Source organism: Pinus tabuliformis, chromosome X (assembly GCF_031772625.1).
Source record: "Pinus tabuliformis cultivar Carrire ecotype Pingquan chromosome X, CPIR1, whole genome shotgun sequence".
Lineage (NCBI taxonomy): Eukaryota > Viridiplantae > Streptophyta > Pinopsida > Pinales > Pinaceae > Pinus > Pinus tabuliformis.
In genome coordinates this window covers 454,835,320-454,856,506 of record NC_142308.1, presented here as the reverse complement: position 1 = coordinate 454,856,506, position 21,187 = coordinate 454,835,320, and the positions used below count along the sequence as shown (strand labels likewise).

The following is a 21,187-nucleotide window of genomic DNA, read 5'->3' as shown; positions in this document are numbered from 1 at the left end:
GTTTAAGGCATTCTAGTATGGATCACATGATGAAATTGGATTATACATTGTTCGTGGTTGTGTACTTGTCCCCTTACTTCACCATGGTGGTTATAAATTGCCCCTAGTCTAGTGTGTTCTTTCAATGTCTACGAGGGGCACAAATAGGAGGCTCTGATGATGGAAGTGCTCTACGTTGTTCATATTTGACGCTTATCATCATTCCCCTAATTTCGTTATCCCATCTTTTGATTGGTCATTCCAATTGCTCGTACCAATTCCCTATTGCTCTCGTCCTATGAGAATAAGGGTTTGGAAATATATGAGGTTGATGCAACTGTAAGAGAAGAAAAAGCATGAGCCAAATGTCAAAATGCAAAAGAATGACAAGGGATGTAAGGCAATCAAAAGCTAATTATAGCTTGACCTCTACCCCTTCTTATATAGCCACTCATCCCTGACAATTATCAATGCAAATCACACCTATCAAAGTAAAAGGAACTCACAATGAACATCCCGACCCCAATGAAGTGATAAATTGCCTGTCGTTAAAGAGAGATTATATCATCATTATTACTTGATAAGTCAATGAAGCTCATAATTATTACTTTATAAATCACTGAAGCTTGCTAAACAAGCCATATCATATGAAGAAAAATAAAAATATGGAGTTTTTGTGAAACAAAGATGAGGGAAGGTAACTCAAGCAGTTGAGCACTCCCTCTACAAAGGTGCTTATGGACAATGGTTTTACATAACATAGTGTAAGACTATGACACCTTTCATAGAGTAAGCCCCATGCCATAACACCTATCACTTGCATCGATCATTTGAAAGGGTTGACCTAGGCATTGTTCCTCCCATTTTAGCATTGGAAGCCCCTAATATGGTCATGTGATAACCCTCCCATACCTAACTATGGTAACCTGTGCACAGTTATAAGCTAGGAAGACATTTTGTGTGAAGTACTTTGATGGCTTTGACATTGAATATGGTCCACAATACTCTTATAGTTCTTGTACCCATGATGTTGATTTCACTTGATTCCTTGAGTATGTGATACTAGATGATTCTTCCAAGTGCAACCGGGATCCCTTGAAGTAGATGATATGATGCTACCAGCTCTTCATGCATGATTCTTCCAACTGTAGCCAATATCCATAGAGGGAGATGTTATGTTGGTTCTCCAACTCTTCATAGATAATGTCCAACAACTTTGATGACGATGTAGAGCACTTTGACAGAGGAAATTGGGCAGCTTTTTGCGACATAGTAGTTAAAAAAAGGATATTTGCACATAAAGGAGCAATTTTGGTAGTGAAAAAGTGGAACAACTATGAGTGGAGATGGTGAGAGCTCTAAGTAGCAGAAAAAATTTGGTAGCAAATTGAATGGTAAAACAATGGAAGCTTAGCAACAAATTTAACGAAATATAACATGTGTTCGCATTACAAAAGATAGATACTAGTGTTTCTATGGAAAAGGACGAAGAAAAAAAATATAAAGTTACAGTTTACAATAGAACAGTTAAAGTTGAGGTTGTAGTCTACAAGTAAAAGATATTAACTGTGGAAATAAAAGATACATCTAGTTTTGAGTTATCTTGGAACAAAAAGTAGGAATGATGCTAGGGTCAGTAGTAGATACCATAACCGGTCCTCCCAGCAATTCTGAAGGGAGCATGCACATAGTAGTCATGCCACACTCCTCAGCATCTGGAGCAATTGCTTCCTTATGTTCCAGTGTTAAAGTTGAATTGTGGAAATGGATTTTCTCATTCAACAGTAATTGTTTGCATGGCCCTGAATGTGTTTAGATGCTCTCTTTGACAGCTCAAAGATTCCCTTAGTAACCCCATTTTTCCCATCGCTTTGTCCCCACTCATTGGAAGTCATTTTTGTTTCTGTTCTGTTCGACAATTCAACATTCAGTTTCTAGATTTTTCAGTGCTATGCATTAGCTCAGCTTTTCTAGCCCATACTTCAAGTCATGAATTTCAGTTATAATCATGGTTGCCACAAGGGTTTGCAAGCAATCATCAGGTTTTTCAAGTTGAATCCTTGCCATCCTTGTTGAAGAAGAAGAGGTCATAAAAAGCTGCCAAACAGCTCCCAAAAGCAATACGGTTTAAACCAGCTAAAGCCCCTCTAATTGTTAACCAAAGACCCCATAAAAGTCACTTTCAGAGTATATTAAGGACAACTTTAATCTGTCAATTCATTAACATTTGGCCATCAGCTCAGATGATAGCAAAATGAAGGTTAGCTGGTAGATTCAGAATGGTGTAGTTAGAAGACTCTGTAATGAATATAAAATACAGTAATAAACTTAAGGGACAACCGTTCACCTTTGTGATTAGTCAATGTATGTAAGAATACCTTCACAAGGCCCATTGTAATAATATCTCAGTCATTCATTTATTAATTATATAAGTTATAATTATTATCCTTTTTCAACTATCTTTCATTTATACGTTGGATATTTTTGTGTATATAAACTCTTGTCCATTACATTGGCACAAGAGCTTGAAAAAACTTGGTTCATTAGAATCCTTCCATGAGGTTATACCTTCTTGAACAAAAGACACAGACAATTTTTTAAGGAGGTCCATGGATGATGGCACAAATTGGCCTATTCATTATTTGGCTTTAAGACCTGGAAGTATCACCCTCTACAACTCTCTTATGAGTAAGGTTTCCTAGGTGATCCCTAAAATTTTGGAATGAATCAGTCTTTTCACGAGTGGGCAAATCTCTAGGTTCTTGTTTGATGTCTTTGAAAATAACAACAACAAGAACCAATCTCTTGTGCCCAATATTAGGCCTGGATTATGATCTAAGTAAACCATTGCCAATGCCAGCCACCTGCAGCTGTTGGATTATTATTATTTTATAGATAGGAGAAACCAATAAAATATGAAAATATCCTTTCAACTGAAAATATGCTCCTAGGAATCACCTGTGGAGAAAATCATGCCTGCATAGCAAAATCGAAGGGAAGATCAACAGTCTAAGCAAACAACCCCCTACTCATATTGTCAGGTTGGAAAACCCAAGCCCCTTTCATGCATCGGTCTTTTCAGAGTACTTTGAGTTGTAGTCTTGTAGTACATTCCGGGGCTTGGCAAAACAAAAAGAAAGCAATGACACAGATTCAGTTCAGACTCCAGAGTTAAGAAACAACTTGAAATTTTAAAACTGACAACAGGGATTGTACCAATGTTGTAATTAACCCTACAACGCCTGATGAACCAACCTTTGCAAAAGACTCCAATGGAGGTTAAAAACCCATCAAATCCTTTCAAAGAGAAGATGAAGAATCAAGAAAATTCAGGTCCCAATATCCCCAAAGAAACAATTCAACACTCAAATTTTAATCCAAGCAAGAGTTTGAATATTCATTTAATTACGTATCTAAAACATCTGTAAGAAAAAGAAAGGAAACTCCGATATAATCTCACGTTTTAAACCTGAAAACCAAATTGATGTCCTCTTGTTTATTATTATTCTATGTGCCAATAGTCCTGAATCCTGATAGATCCTGAAAAGATGCACATTTTTCTTTTGGAAACGTATAGAAAGTTGTATGCACCTACACCCAAAGAACACTTTTTAAACAAAAACTTACTATTTTCTTCAAGACATTATAGCAGTGTTTCTCTGGAAAAGGCGGAAGACTAAAAAATAAAGTTGAAGTTACAACATAAGACTAAAAATTGATGTTGCAGTTTACAAAAGAGATGTAAATCTGCAGACGACTATACAGATCTCGGCCCCCGAAAGCACCTTATAGAATTAGGTGGAATTAAAAGGCGTTCAATAACCTGTATGAACGTCCAAAAGGAAAGAACCATTTCAGTCCCTTAGAGAACTTCTGAAGTACTGTGAGATTCACGTTTTACAATAGACTGATTTTCACAGCCATCAGTAGATCTAAATTTGTCAACCAGGGGCTCAGTTTCATAATATGATTCTAAATTTGAAAAAATCATTCTGCACACTTTAGTCAAACTTGATATTTTATAGACCTCATTATTCCAATGTTGAATATTGTGAAATTTGGAAAAAAACAGGCCTCATAAATTTCCTTGGAAACATTGGAATACCAGCCTAGATCCATCTTAACTCCGGATCTACCAAGCACTAAGAGGGATCAAATCTCTTTTCACTCTAAAAGAGGTTTTTATTTCAAGAGATTTGATCCCTCTTGGCGCTTGGTAGATCCAGAGTTATGATGGATCTAGACTGGTTTAATTTCCCGCTTTAAATAGGCTATATTCCACATGAATACCATGGGTTCTCAATACCATGGGCCATTTTTAATTTTATTATTATTTTATTTTTATAGGGTTATATTTATTTTGTTATTTTATTTTGCCCGATTTAAAAGGTTTACATTACATTACATTAATCCTTCTATTTAACTTAATTTTTTTATGTATTTGACTTAGTCAAAATGTTAAACATTACATTACAATATCTCTATTGTACTGGGCTGGAGAGCGCCTCTCAGCCCAATCATGAAATTTGGATTAATTAAAAAAACAAAAATCTCATAATATCCTTCGAATTGTCATAATGTAAAGATTAATAAACAGAACAAGGAATTCAAACAAAAAACTGAATCCAATGGAAAACAAAGAATGAACTAAACACTGTTAACTCACTCATGTAACCAAAACAACCAATAGAACACCTAAAACAATGACATCATAATGCGTTAAATAAGATGCTTCAGTATTAATTTTCATAGGTTGAAATACAAAAAGAAGATAGAAAATTTTAATATCTTAAAGAGTGTAAAGAATAAAATGATGCTTCAGTAAACGAGAGGGCATTAGTGTTGGGACTTGAGGCATGTGCGTGGAGCCTGTCAAATATTAGCAGTCGTTTTTATTTCAAAGAACGTAGATATCTTACAACATACTTCTTGTAATCTGTACTTTGAAAAAGAACATGGTGCTAAATAGGAACATAGTGGTCTACCAAAACATTATTACAACTTGGGCTTGCATCAGGAGCACAATTTAAACATGAAATTCCTTTGGAATCCACTGAAATGGTAGAAAGAGAGAGAAATGCAGAAATAACATAATCTGCAAAGATATCGATTGTGTAGCTTCCTGAAAACTGGATCCTAATGATTTGATATAGAATCATTTGAAATACAAGTTCAGACTTTTTCTAATGTAATTTTTCAGTCTTTTCCAGTCCATTTCTAGAAAATCTGATTATTCATGTTAAACTTCATATGTTGGCAATATATTCAAAAAAATGATATTGTATAAGAAAATCAACAATTTTCCATTTAAAAGACCAGTGGAAATGCACATCCATTTTCCTCTTAAGAAAAAACAGAAAATTATAGATACCTCTAATTGCCTCAGAGTGTCAAGAAGATTGAACCGTTTTTGCTCAAGAAACCTTAGCTGGTTTTGCAACTCAGAAAATTCTGAAAGCATAATCTCCTCACAGTCTCGTATCACTTCCTCATTCAAGCCCTCTTCCTGTAAGCGACATTTGAGCTTCTCAGTTGAAACAGATATCTCCTGAATGGGCAATAGAAAATTACTGCTTGTTGATATACAAGGAAATTGATCTTTAGCAGCAACCAAAGCCTCAATCCATGCTGCTCGGTCTTCTCTAGCATCAGTCCGCAAGTGGAGAGTCTTTGTACCAGTGAAAATAGAGAATCTTTTGTCATCTGATTTACTCTCTCGAATAGAAGATACCTGAAGAAATTCACCATTAACAACAAAATATATTTATCAAGGAGGTAATTGTATGCTTCTCAAAACTTATCTTACAATTAGCATAGCATATTTAGATTTTTACAGACAGTAAAGATTCTACTGCAACATAATTACTGCATTTTCCTTTCAAATATATTATATACAAAAAATCACAAATTCACGAGAACGTGCCAAGTTGAATCCAAAGAGAAAGTCAATATAACAAGCTGCATTAACATCCATCGATAAATTTTCCAATGTATGCATATTCAGAAAACTTGGGAAGCAGCGAAAAACCTGATGCAAAGACGAAAGGGAGCCTAACATTTGAGACCAGGATTTTGCTGCTCCATAGGAAGGTCTAAAAAACCCGGAAGCCAAACCCAAGGAAGAGAAGGGAAGACATGCCAAGGAAATGTGACCAAACTTTCCCCTGACAGGGTATACGTACAAACTCTAACAAGGAAAATCCAAGGAGGAAGGAAGGCATTGGCTCCCTAAGCAAGGCATGCGTTGACCCCAACGAGGAAAATCTGAGAGGAAGGCAGGCATTAGCTCCCTAAGCAAGGCATGGGTTGAGCTCCCACATAAGTGCTGAGGCGTCTCACCAACAGCTTGTATATAAGGTTCATTCATTAGTAGTTTCAAGAAAAGCTGCATATCCTAATCAGACCCAATGACTGGAGAAACAAATCAGTTCAACTACCAAGAGCCAATAGTAACTGAATCCTGCAGAGTAGAATTAAAAGGAAGAATTGTCACAAATAAAGGGGATCAATTGGGTATATTGAAGCTAAAGTTCACAGAGCAGGAGATGAGGACAGCCATATTTTGAGGAAGGATTAACTATGTAGCCAAGAGTGTAAATGTTGTAGTGCAACTCTGTAATTCAGAAGGCTGTAGAGAAATGTCTTAGTGGTAAGCACTCAATTATCAAGAGACTCACTTAATTGAACTTGGAGTATATTGCCCAAAAATTAAAAAGATTTTGGTGCCCCATGTCTTGTTGTGGTTGTTGTTCTATCTTCAATGAGTCTGTAGTTATTGTTTTCATTTTTTGAGTAAAACAAATTGCACTAAGCATACACACACAGCTTGTGATATAGTCACTAAAAGAATCCATAGTTTAAAAGCATTGAGAAATATTAGACTTGCTCACTAGAATGCGGATCACTAGAAAAGAAGACTGCACTGTAGAGACATGAGTGGCTTTGTTGTAGCCGTGCTACAACAATAGCAAGTACCAACCCTATTGCTGGTTCTGTTTATAGTAGATGAGAAGATCATGAACCAAGGCTACCTCCATTTGGCCATTTGTGGATGAAATGCAGTAGAGACGAAAGTTGATGGCCTAAAAGTTTCCACAGAGATTTCCAAAAGTGACTCTAAAAGGAGTCAAAATAAAAAGTAATGGTCAATGGTGATCCAAAATCAATCCAAACACGTTGGAAGAAAAGTGTTACACTTGTAGGAACATCAATGGTTTTGTTAAATGGTATGAAAATTGCTATTTTGAAAATCGGCATACTACCATAAAGATGCAAACATGTTTCTGCTTAGTTAGTAGACTACTAATAAAATCCATGAATGTACGTATAGAGGGAATTGGCTAAGGTTGGTAAAACCTGTGCTTAATGTTGGCAGGGTTGTTTCAGTTACAACGTGAACGTCTTTAGATATAATCTTCCACTTTTCTCCACATGGAAGGCCAAAATCGTTTCTGCTGCTTGGTTGGTAGACCACCAATAAAATCCATGGATGGATTCCCAAGGCCTAGAGGGAATTGGTTAAGGTTGGTAAAACCTAAGCTCCATGTTGGCACGGTTGTTTCAGTTACAATGTGAATATCATTAGATATAATCTTCCACTTGGCTTTACATGGAAGGCCAATATTATTTTGGTGACAATGCAAACATCTTCGAATGTAATCTTCCACTTGTCTCCACATGGAAGGCTAAAAGAAGTAACTCTACATGTGCAACAAAGTTTTATGCACATCAAATGTCCTCCGTAGAATGAAGAGTGAGCTTATTTGATAAGAAGGTGATTTTATCCAACTTGAACACAGTTGATCCAACTAGAACACACATGGGATTCAACTTATAAAGAAAGTCATCATAGAGAGTGTAGTCTAGGAAGGGGATCTAATCAAACACAATGGGCTGCTAGATGCCTGTCATGCCAAGACCAAAGTAAGTGTCTACAGCATATTGTGATTTCCAATCCTCATACATTACACATCTTAGATCTAAAGATTGAGAGGACCTTGGAAGCGGGTATTCTTAGGAGATCAACCACATTATTTCAGCTATCTTGCTTATGAAGGTATGAAGCCCATTTTATATGCCTTAGCTCCTAAATTTCAGTCTAGGAATTCAAAAATAGAAGGGTTTGATAATTAGTGTGTAAGAAAAGTTTCATTACCAAGGATCTAGTATTGCCATTGCTTGAATGCTTGGACTGCTGCATAAAATTTCTTGTTGTAAGTGCTGTAGTTGAGTTTGGTTTGGGACAAGATCTCTAAATCATATGTCATTGAATGTCTTCCCTACTTGAGAATAGTGGCTATGGCATACTTAGACGCATCTATGTCGATCTCAAAAGGTTACTACAAGTCATGAGAGAAAGCACTAGTGCAAAGTAGATAAGATAAGATAATTATATTAATGTCCGACAAATAACCACAAAGGTAAGTCAATGGGACTATTCAGTACAATGATGTTGATGCAAAGCATGAGAACCAAAATGTCTCCTATATAAAGAACAAGAAGGAAAGTAAGACATGAAGTCTATACGATAAAACTTCGAGAATCCTTGACTCCATATGTAGGCCACCACATTGGGAGGGAGATGTGCAGAGGGAAAGGATCCATGGACAAGCTCATGGAGCTCTAGATCTCTCTCCCCTGAGTCCTAACATCTAATGATTGGAGGAAACTCAAAATAGAATAGTTCCCTAAGGAAGATTTGGGGGGAGAGTTGAACCCACTACTATGTTGCTACCTAAAAGAAGTAATCCACTAGTAATGTCTAGGTGATCTCATCTGCTTGTTAGTAAGGGAACTGCCAAGATGATGTCATTGAGGTCTCCGGGGAAGGGTAATGGTCCCTCAAGCTTGCACTATTGTTGTTGCTATCAGTCTATCTCTTTGTGCCTCTAGTTGATGGGACCACCATAAAGAAAGTAGCAATCCACTAAACACGATTAGGTCTAGGAGAAGGCTAATGTGCGTACAAAGTTCGAGGACCTCCTGCATGTAGAGGAAAAGATATCTCTGGTCTAGACTAGGTATCAAAAGAAACTGGATAGAGTCTAGATAGAGAGCATCTTTCAACATTTGAAATGTATGTTCTACTTCATGAATCCAATAAGTAGTATTCCAATTGCTAGTGTGGGAGTAATGGCACATGTATTTCCTATTGAAATTAATCTCCCCAAGAAACTCTTGAAATCACTAATGGTATTTAAGGGTGGATCAATGCTTCAAACCCTTAGCTTTGGCAGGATCTATGTGAACCATTGTTGAACACAAAGCCCATATATTGGACAAAAGTCTATCCAAAAACGGATTTGTCATTTCTGTCTAGAATTTATGTTGCAAGATGAGATCCAAAATAGTGAGGACATGTTGCAAATGTCTTGACCAAACCTCACTAAAAATGAAAATATTATCAAATTAAACCACTACAAACTTATCGAGATGCAGCCTAAAGATATCATTGACGATCCTCATGAAAATGGCAATGCATTAGTAAGGCTAAAAGGCATGACCAACCACTTCATGAGATCAAACTTGGTCTTGAAAGCTATATTCCAAACATCATTAGGTTCCATGCACACTTGTTGATAGGTGGAAGCAAGCTTCATCTTGGTAAAATACTTGCCCCCCTTGCATTGATTAAGAAGGTTATCAATTAGGAGCAATGATTTGAGGTTCTTAAAAATGACCTTATTGACAACCTTGTAATCTTAACAAAGACACCACTCTCTTTGTTCCTTCCTAGTAAAAACCATGGACAGATATCCAGAAGGGGATGTGCTAGGCTTGGTCTTTCCATCCTCCAAACGTTGTGTGATTTTTTGCAAATTACACTCTCCTTAGGAGAGGTACAGTGTTTAGGAAAATTGGGTAAGGAAAAACTAGGAACCAACTCAATGGAATGTGATATGTTATGAAGGGAGGTAAACCCTTGGTTCTTCAAACATGTGTATGAATCTATATATCATAGGGAGGTAACTTCCCTTTGTTGTCTTCCTTGACTTTGGAAAAAATGCACAATGACACAAAAATGTTAAGAGTGACTATCAATCAGGTATAACTTGAGTGGTTGAGAGGAGAAATAGTTATCCTCCCCACCTAGGTCGAATTCCCACTTGTGACATGTTTGTTATTTGTGATCCAATTGTGAATTGATACTACTCATAAGCCATGAGGAATATCTCACTCACTCATGGATTGGAGGGTGGGATGAGAAGTTACATATAAAGAATATAAAAAGAGTGACATGTTTAACAATCAATCTGCCAAAAAGTAAAAGCGAGACAATAGAAGAAGTGCAACTGAGTTTGTATGTCTTAAAGTCCTTGTGAAAACAATAGGTGTTGAAATAATAACCATCATATTGTACATGATGGGAAAAATGATATGGCCCTCTCACAATTGAAACAAAACAACTTGGAGGAGTCACATCACAATCCACCATGTCATTTAAGGGCCCAATGTAAAATGAGATGGAGCACCTGAAGAGTGGTGAGAGTAGGTTGCCCATATTTCTTAACCCATTTAAGTTGATATGGCTAAGGGCAACGAATTGTTGGAAGCTACAAGTTTGGGCCATTGTCCATGAGGATAAAAGCCAATGTGTTGTTGATCTAGTATTTTTGGGTGAATTAGGCTTCCTCTCCAATATCAATGTAGTTCTTTGCCATCAAAACTAGTTATGGATTTAATGTAGATGATTTGGTGATATCTAAGTTAGAATTCTGATAAAAATGTTGCTTAGCAAGAATGACATGTGCATTTTTAGTGATCTTATCTTGAAGGACCATACATTTGTCATAAAAATGTGCATACTTCTTATTTTGAACCACTTTTCTTCTTTCCTGTCGCAATCGTAAGTGTTACACTGGGGGGCACCAAGTTCCATCCATTTTTATTGGGTTGTCCCTTGGAAGTGGCAAGGAGTTGAGAAGAGGAAAGCAAGCTTCTTTTGACCAAAATGACTGATCTTAGGAAGCTTAGCTTCTATTTTAGAGATAGGCATGAAGGCATACTACAAAATAACAAAGAATAGTTCTAGTTCCTTCCTTAAATGTGACAAGTAACACGTAAATGAACTTAACATGAAGAGTGTCTTTGAATTCTCTTACATCAAGTTTTATGGATAATTTGTCAAGACATCAATAAATTATTAGAGGGGTTGTCTTAGGATTTGTCAAAGTTGTATCTACTTTGCCAACAAAGCCTCCTTGTACCTTAAAGATGTTAAATTATCCTAAAACCAGCTAGCTAAGCAAAAAAAAAGATCTAGTTACTTGCTGGAATTATTAACTCTTACATGCAGCGAAAAACGAGAAAAGCAATCACACACAATGCACAATTATTTTTGCTCTTCTAGATCAGTTCATCATTCAAAAAATCTTCAAAATTTACAAGAGCTCCCTCACAGGGAAAATGGCTCTGAGAAATTAACAAACCTGCAAAATTCTAGTCTACACAAAAATCGAGGCAAATTTGCACTATACATGCAACCTACTCTACAATTTGTATGGATGTATAGAATCCATACAGCCTGCTCTGTTGGGTTGTATGGCTTCTCTTCCTTGATGTTGGTTGGCTACCTTCTCCTCACTAAACTACTGTTGAAACTCCTCGCCAATGGCTAAAAATCAAAGCTTTGATTTTCTCCTTCACTCATGTGACATGTGAAATGAATGCTCTCTATGTGTCTTTGTCCTTCGCTCTCTCTGACTTTTATAACTTTGGCATGAGCCAAAAACCTAAACTTCAATGGTTAAGATCTAATCGTGAGATCAATGGCTCTCTTTTAATTAAATATATGTGACCCACTTTAGTCACTTTAATAAAAATATGTTCACTTTATTAATTAATTAATTAAGTGAACTTCTGGAAAACGCGTAGAATACATTTAATGATGATTTCCATAAGTAGACACCTGCATAGAAATACTTGTCTGAGCTACACACACTAACAAATGGGTAGAACCTCTTACAAATGACATAATTAAAGTCTCCTCAAAATGTCGATCAAGGGTTGGTTGTTGGCTACCTAATGCTAGTTACGGGTTTGCCAAAATGTAAGGATTAGGTCCTCAATGTGAACTTCAACCACCCAAATTTTGTTCGCCTCTATTAAGGTCGATTAGGTTTTGAAATAAGATTTCATGTTGCATATCCAAGGATCGAACTTGTCATCGTTAAGAGCCCCATCAAATTTAGGCACCAACATTTTAGTGTCCACCTTGAAGGTTTATTTAAAAATAGGAGTTGTCTAGCAAATAGTGAGTTGAGATTGAGGTTGGGCTATTGCTAAGCGATGATGAGTTTTCAAAATATACACTTCATATCATACATCATTTTAATGTGGAACTCGTGTTGTTTTTGGCCCTACTCTTCTTATTAACCAACAAAGGAGGGTTTCCAACAACAGGCTTTGTTGGTTATGCATTAGTTTGGCCAAGAATTTTATAAGATTGGAGTCCCATAAGTATCCAAATCATTGTGAAGCTTTCATGGGGAGACATGGCACTTGGGAAGTACAAGAAGTTGAAACAAATAGTGTTTTACAACTGGAATAATGATATACTTGTTATAGGAAAAAATGAAAGAAATTAAATATAACGAGTTAGAAAGGATAAAACATGCAATCTACCACTCAACATAATTTTATGATCTCTTTTCCCCTCTAACACCCTATGAGAGAGAAATTTCATCTTACGATCATAATCCATCAACCTAGAGAACTCGAAGAAAGATTCTAGGTAGGAAGAAAATCCCAAAGGAGATCAAAATTGTGAAGATCTTGAGAAGCCCTAATATTAAGGTTTTAATTCCAATTAATATATGAGTGACAACATCAATTGGATATGAATCAGAAAAGTAAAGAAGTAAGGAACAAGTATGCAAGAAATAAAAAGAATTGTTGAAACTATACACATGATGTATGCTCATTTGTATTATTATAGCTAAAGTGGAAAATTGTGGGAAAATTTATCAAAGTTAACCAAGTCTTCAATAAAAATTAATAAAGTGTGTGAGCAATCAATTTTGATTGTGTCACCCAAAAGAGATAAGGATAAGGTACAAAATAGAAAAGTGAAATATAATACATGTTCACTAAACTAAATCTCGTCACTAGGACTCAATTCCAAGTCCTTGTGATTCTACCGATACAAGTTTAAATCACCATGAATTTCCAAAGATTATTAAACTAGATTGTAACTTCAATTTATAGGAGAAACTAGGGAAACTGGCCCTCAAGTAGTTGAAGACAGACTTTTGTGATCATATACAATATCTTCATATTTAGGTGTCAACAAAAGACATTGTCATTTCAAAACTTACAAACATCCCCAAGCACAAAAGTCAAATATCACTAACCTCCAAAAAGTGCAAACACAAATACCTCCAACTAGAGAATTACAGCACCTTTAACTTGAATTTTTAGATACTAAAAGACAACATACCAAAATTATCCTTCAACAAGAGAACCTTAAGAATGAAACCAAGACTTCCCAACAAACTCCCCATAAGTGGGTTGATGAACATAGCTCTAGGGTGCATGTGGTTAAGCAAAGAAAACATCCTTAATGTTAAACTTGTCAGGTAGAAAAACTTTGAAGAGGAACTATCAAGGCAAGTGAAGGAACTCAATTCCCCAAAAGTGGGTTGATGAACATAGCGTTAGGGTGCAAGTAATTAAGCAAAGAAAGCCTCTAATCTTAAAGTTTTCATGTAGAAATTTTTTGAAGAGGAACTATCAAGGAAAGTGAGGGAACTCAACCTTAAGTTCACTTAAGAAACATGAATCCCCTAATTGACAAGCCAATCTAGATAGTCTTCCTGCCCAAATAATAAAGGCCTTTATCTTTTCCGGATTAACCATGATGCTTGCTACTCTAGAAAAGATATCAAGACATTGTGCCATTCCCTCCACTAAACTACTAAATGAGCATTGCAATGAGAGCAAGGTCATCTATAAATGCACATCAAGCAATTTCTCCCCATCAAGGAGGCAAATGCCTCAAATCATTTGTTATAAAGAATCTTAAAGGAGAAATCATAATGCATCCACTACAATACCACATAAATATGGGGCAAGAGGACCTTTAAAACAAAATCACCTCTAGGAAATTCCAGTTTACAAAAATTTTGGTTGATGCATTAGAGAAAAGTGCTCTAGTGACCCAATTAAAGAAACTACCAAAAATCAACCAACAACATATCAAAAGCAAAGTCCCTTCCGATCCTATCATAAACCTTGTCAAATTCAATTGTTAGGAAGTGCCCTTTTCTCCAATTTTTGTTGTCAAGTATGTATGAGTTCTCCCTTCATGAATCTTGTTTCTTGATGCCTTACAATCCTTGCAACTATGGATTTAACTTTAGTGGCTAAGGCTTTAGCTAGAAGCTTGTAAGGGGCATTAAGCAAAATGATTGGTCTCCACCTCCCACCATGTCCCTTTCTATCCCTTTAGGAATAATTTTTATCAAACATAAGTATACATGCTCCCCATATCATCTGCAAACAATGCTTCTTAGATCATCACCAATTACTGCTCATAGATTTTTCTAAAACTCACAAAGGAACCCATCCATACTTGGTGACTTTCCCTTTAAGATGTCCTCTATTGCATTCATCTACTCATCCCTTTTTAAGGCAGGGGATAGATAGACTTGCTCAAATTGTTGTATTTTGATAGGAACAATGCATCCAATGGCTTTTTCTCCTCATTCTATTATAATCATGTCCCAAAAGTGAAGATATTTTAGAAGTGGTCTTCAAAGTTTCTTATTTTTTCCTCATCTTCCATTTGGGCTCCAAATTAATCTTTAAACACTAAATTTTATCTGAGGCCTCGTTTTTTTTCAAAGTACAAACTTTTGGAAACATCTCCATCTTTGTCCCAATTTGTTAAAATTGGCAACTAGGGCTAAACTCCACTTTGGGAAGCTCTTTTGAAGAAGATAATTGTGGCATTGAATTCCTCTTTTAAAGAGGACCAAAATCGACCTAAAGATCACTATATTTTGGTAAGGAAAAATATATTTTTGAAATTAAGCCCACACATGTGTAATTTATCAAGGTCGACTTAGGGTTAATTTTACAAGTGAAAACCCTCTCCATCTCCTATAAAAGGGAGTGTCCTCCAACATCATTTGATCATCTCACACACATTTTCTTTTCTCTGAAATAGCCGCAAAAAGAAGGTATCCCAAGCGAATGAGGAAGGGCTAGGTTGATGTCATGGAAGGGTTGTCTGATGGGCCGAGTCCCTTAGGCAAAAGGTCGAGCCTCTTAGGGGCAAGCATTGGCTTATTTGTGGACTGTTTTGGGCTTATTTATCTTCTATTGTAGGTCTGAGTTATCTCTGAGGTTGACCACAAGCATAAGGAAGAGCTCAAGTGTGTGGGTGTGTTTTTTATGGTGAGAAATCTCTCTCCTATGGGGGCTGCACCTACAGGAGCCTTTCTCAAGCAGGCCACGGGCCTTATCTTGCTTAATAGTAGGCCGAGAGGGTAGGCATCTGCCCAAGTGGGCCACAACCCTAATTTGGTGAAGATTGGTAGGCATGGAGGCTTGTTTGAGGGCTGAATTAAGTTCAGATTTGTAACAGAGGGAGGGAAAATTGTCTTGGAGGGAGGCCGTAATAGTAGAAGGTTGTTTTGGATGTGTTTGTAAGGACTGTAGCAGTATGCCTCATACCCTAACCAAGAACAACAAGCAACAACAGTAATCTCCAGCACCTAGATGGATTATTATTCAGATTGGACAGCTTATAGAAGTTCCTTGATGAACTGCATGTAGCCCTAATGTTAAAATTGGCAACTAGAGCCAAATTCCACCTTGAGACAGCTTATATGATGGAGATGATATTTGCATGGATTCCTCTTTCCGAGATGTCCAAGATTGATCTAAATATCATCTCATTCAGACAAGATGAAGTATAATTTTGAATTTATCTTCACACACGTGCAAATTGTCAAGGTCAGCCTCAGTCAAATGTAGGCTCAAGAATCCCAATGGACGCATCTCCTCGCCCGCAACAAATTGTATGAATAGAAGTGACCTCTCTCCTCATTTGGATATCACTCGCACATCCTTCTCTCTCTCCACATCAGATTGGTTCGTACAGCTTGGGATCTTCTCTCTCTCTCTCACATGTGTGGCAAGGAGGCCAAAAATTTCAGCGATAAAGTGCAGGCCGAAATTCCAGATTGCAGACCAGCGTCGACCAAGGCTTGTTTGACCAAATTTGACTGCTTTTTCTTAGGAAGAATTCCGATTTCTTGAGGCCGTACTTGCTGGCACAAAAATCAAGGCATTTGAGGCAGTTTGACCTGCATTGACCGCAGCCCTGTTTGACCACAGCATTGACTGAAGTTTGACCAAGTTTGAGGCTGGGTGGACTGTTTTGGGTTGACTTTTACCCTTCTTAGAGGACGAGTTGACTATCTTTGACCAAGCTGCAAAGGAGAAGTTTTGTTGCTGATTTGACCAACATTGGCTTTCTGGTTAGGGTTGAAGTTGACTGCTATTGACTGCTGATTTTGACAGGATTGTTTTGACTATGTAATGGGCAAGTGAATTTGATCTATTTACTCTCTCTCTCTCTCTCTACTGAACTATTGAATAATAATAAGAAGATTTCAACAAAGGGTTTTCCCCACATTGGGGTTTTTCCCCGACATCCGCCAAATATGGTGTCCTCTTGTCTTGGCTTGTTTTATGCATATGTTTTTATGTTCTATCTACATTTATTGTCAATGTGATTAAGTTAATGTGATTGCTACTAGAAATATTTGGAAATTGTCATTGGGTTGCTCAAGGAACATTGAAGTAAATTATGCTAAGCATAGAACATACCATCGTTATCTAAAATTAACACCTAACCAGCCCAAGCTTCTTCAGCAGTATGACACCAGCTTATCAAGGCACAATTTGACTACTTCAGAATTGCAACTGTGATTGGGCCATCTATTTATCTAAGGACTGTGATACTAGATCTTCAAATTGGCAAGTCAATCTTGACTTTGAATTATTGTACTCTCTCTCTCTCTTTGTTGAACATCTGATTCTAATAATAAGAAGAATCGATCAAGGGTTTTCCCCATCTTGGGATTTTTCCCAAGCCATATTCTTGTGTTCTCTTGTCTTAGCTTGTCTTCAGCATTTATCGTTTATGTTCTTTCTTCAGTTACTGTCAATATGATAATGATTTATATGATTGCTAATGGAAATAATATGTACCAATAAATGAGCTAATATGGAACATTGAAGTAACTATCCTAAGCAAAGAACATGTTAACAAAAAATAAACATGGAATCGGAGCTCAGGAGAGGACAAGCCCAAGCAAGAGTGAAAGAGAAGACAATCACAAGGAGAAGTTTATTGACAAGTCTCCATGGTCTCCTCCCTCTGCAGTCTGAAAATAAGTCCCTCTGCTGTGAATATGTAGCTAGAAGAAAAGGGTCTCAAAATCTTCAAAATAGAAAGAATGGAAGCAGTGGGAGAAACATCTTTGGAAGCCCTTATCAGTGACTAAATTACAAGCCAATAAGTAAAGAACAAGTACCCATGACCTTTATGTTCAAGGAGCTAGTCAAATTGCCATACAAGGTTGAATATCTTATCAAAGGAAGTGGTTCTGATATGAGAAGTTTGTTAATGGACTCGTTTACCTCAGGACCTCGCACACTCTACAGCACTGTGACTCGCACTATATTGTCCTTATGACTGTCTCGCACTTGCACAACTACAAGACCTTGGTTTAAGCATTTTCATTCAGCTCTTTTATATTGATATGAATCACATCACTATGTCATGTATGGCATCAATGTTCATATGTCTCGGCATTATTACAGCAGCAATATAGCACAATTAGTCATAGTTATGATTGTTCTGATTGAATTGTCATCTCAGCTCCGTAATATACTCAACATGTGTGGCATCATTTGACATTATATCCATGTATTGATATGAACTCAACGCGTAGTAAGGAGCTGAAGTATTATGCCAATTTATGTCTTTATGCATCTCTGAATCGTATATATTCATTCAAAAATAGTTTGGTCAAGCTTTGCCCAAAATCCTGAGTTTTGCGGGAACCAAGTAAGTTGGGAAATCCTGCCATGGGATGAATCCCCTTATAGTTGTGAGCTTATCCATATGACTGAAGGGCCACTGTTTTTTTGTGCATTCATGTGATAAGAAAAATCGAGTAGCTATGTTTTGGTCTCATATATATATATATATATATATATTCTGCCCCTATCTTCTAAGAAAGTCGACCTCAAGCTGTCACAGACCACGGTCATGACTTAAAGAATGGAAGATTATCTCTATCATCAACAAGCCTGAATCCTTCCTTGAACTAATTCAAGCAGTAATTCAAATCAGATTCCTCCAAGCAACTGAGTTTCACATAGAGACTGGAAGTTTGTAATCAAATCTGATTCAAAGGTCGGTTTTATAGCCTAATGGTGGTCACTGTAGCAGCCTATCAGTAAATTAATACGCAACTCTTCATTTATAGTTCATGAGTACAGAGAGGTCAAATTTATTTTGTTGTACAAATGACCCTGAGTGTATTGACAACTATGGTGAAATGTTGAACAGTGGAAACCATAATTTAAATTATAGTCTTGGCACTTATGTCGTACTACTGTAGTATTTGTTAAGCAGAGATGTGTGATCTCTTGGATTAATGCCTGAAAAGACAAAATTGTATCGTTGCCCTATCAATCATTTTGAGGAAGGTTTGTCAGCATCATCATGAAAATACCCAGTTGGATGACAGTTGAAGATATTCCAAATTCTAAAGGGAATCTCCAGTTTGTCACTATGAATTGTTCAAGACAGAATCATAGTTGTAAAATGCAAGGTATTTCCAAACAAAAATAGTATCTATGACCTGAAAGGTATGATTGGAAGTGAATTAGCTTGACTCCTCAGTATCATTGTCAAGCATTCTCAAAGTAAAAACAGTAATATTGCCTAACATCTCTAAGTCTTTCAATGACTAAATTATGTGCATCAAACTCCATGAAGAAAGAAAGAAAGAAATTATTTTAACGTCCATGAGGCTAAAGATAGCCTATGGGACAGATTGCTTCTTCATCTGCTTGATGTATTCGGCCCCTTTTTTGTGAAGCTTCAAAATAAATGCTCCCAGCTTCTCGACAAACCCCTCGCTAAATAGATTATCCCAAGAGCTAACTGCCAGCATATCTGCATAACTTTCCTTGTTGTCTTTGAAGGCCTCACATTCTAAAATGAAATGTTTTTCTGTTTCCACTTTTCCGGAAGAACAAAAAATGCATACCCTTTCCTCCCAAACTTCCTTTGGCCTTTTCCAGCACCCTGTTTCACAACGGAGTTAAAATGTTGGCTATAAGAATTAAATAGAGAATAGTAGGCAATATGTGTGAACCTGTTCTTGAATATTGCAGCCCCTTTGACTTTGGCATCATGGAGAAGGGGTGAAGTACATTGGAAATCTCCATAAGAACTTGGCACCCCATTGTAGGTCATTGATCAGTACAAAGGCAGATGTGGTGGCAAAAGGCACCTGGGGAGGATTTCTAGATACAAATGGGGATATGCATCTTGATCGCAATAATTCAATCTATGATAACGAGGAGGAACCTTACCGTCTGGTGAGTAAAACTATATCTGAGGCTCTGGAAGAATACAAAGAAAAAGGTTGGATCAATAAAGGAATATTTACTACTGACGATGTGGTTTCAACAGCTATTGTTTGAGCTATCACCATTACTTTTATCTCCATGGCAATAGATAGGCTTGACCGAGAAAAGGAGATGGTTGCAATGATCTTGTCCTTTCTGTATGCTGATGTGATTAAACCTGAGCAATTGATGATGTACTTCCTCCGGCCTTTCTGGCCAAATCATCAAAATCTCCTCCAAAGGATTCGAAGGGAGTTGAAGTAATTCAGAAGTCTGAGAAAAGCTATTTGTCAGCTCCTCTGCACGCCCAATGATTATTACAAGAAGGATGTCCATGTCAAAGATCATTAGGTAAGGCAAGACAGTTGATTACTCTAATGATGATATGATATATCTTTGGTATCTGAAAAGCTGCATGACAAGGATTGGATGACTTTGGCTCTTGGACCAAAGGATTAATAGCAAGTTGCAAATAGCTTGATGGGAAAGGTTTCTTTCTCGATATTCAGAGAGAGCTATGATTCAATTATTAATGATGTTTGTCCGCAGATGATGATCCTCTCACTTATCAATGTAAGAGGGAGTTGATTTCTTCCTTAGCTTAATGGTCTGATAAAATGGAGAAGTTGTTGATCCGGATATAGATGACTTGTGGGTGGTCTGAGGTACTCTAACGAAAATTTTTGATTGGCAAAATGGTGAATGGAAAGAGCACATCTAGGTGCTATAATCCACCTTTATTTCATGGATGAATCAAGACTGAAGTTTGGGAGCTCCGTTGAGGCTGAATGTATAAAGCAGTAAGCATGACTTACTATGAAGCCATTTGAGGAACCTCTTCAGTGAGCCATTTGAGCACACCTTCATTGTATATTGTAGAGTGGGATTCGTTCCTTTTAAGAATCCCATGTTCCACGACCGCTCCAAGCATTTTTGCATCAGGTACCACTTTATTTGGGAAATGGTACAACTGGGAGCAATCATGCTCCATCATTTCAAGATGGATGTGCAGGTTACCGTCATCCTCACAAAGCCTCTTGGTAAGTTTATCTTCCTTCAGAGAGAGGTTGGGAGTCGTGGAAAGATCCTACTATGAGGATCCTAGTTGAACATTGAGCTCCGGGGGCTCCTATGGGCCTGCGATACTTTTTGGAGCTATATGCAACCATATGATGTGGATTCTCTCCTTTCCCTATGGGTTTGTTATGTACAAGATGTAATCCATCCTTTCCCTGTATGTGTTTACCCCAATGAGAGATGCATATAAGCACATCTGTCTGTTGTCACATATGGACATGTCGATGGGACGTGGTTCATCATGATTCATTTCCCCACATGTAGGATGCTCATTCCCTATGATCAATGGTTGACATGTCCGTGGGACATGGTTCATCCTTTCCCCATGTGTAGGATCCTTCCTATGATTGTTGGTTGACATGCATGTATGACGTGGTTCATCCTTTCCCTAATATTGGTGGTTCGCATGCGCATAGGATGTGGTTTATCTTTTCCCTACAATGGTTGTGTTTTGGGCAAATGACACATG

General features: G+C 37.2%; 1 protein-coding gene across 2 annotated transcripts in view; it reads right to left on the bottom strand.

Moving 5' to 3' along the window:
- LOC149140557 (oxysterol-binding protein-related protein 1C-like) overlaps positions 1-21,187 on the bottom strand; it is a 64,348-nt gene that overhangs the window by 35,410 nt on the left and 7,751 nt on the right. For both annotated transcript variants that reach the window (XM_089447275.1, XM_089447274.1), the window contains one exon: positions 5,351-5,710. In XM_089447275.1, the coding sequence (XP_089303401.1) occupies positions 5,351-5,710 (360 nt within the window). Of the gene's footprint in view, positions 1-5,350; positions 5,711-21,187 lie in introns of those variants that run through there.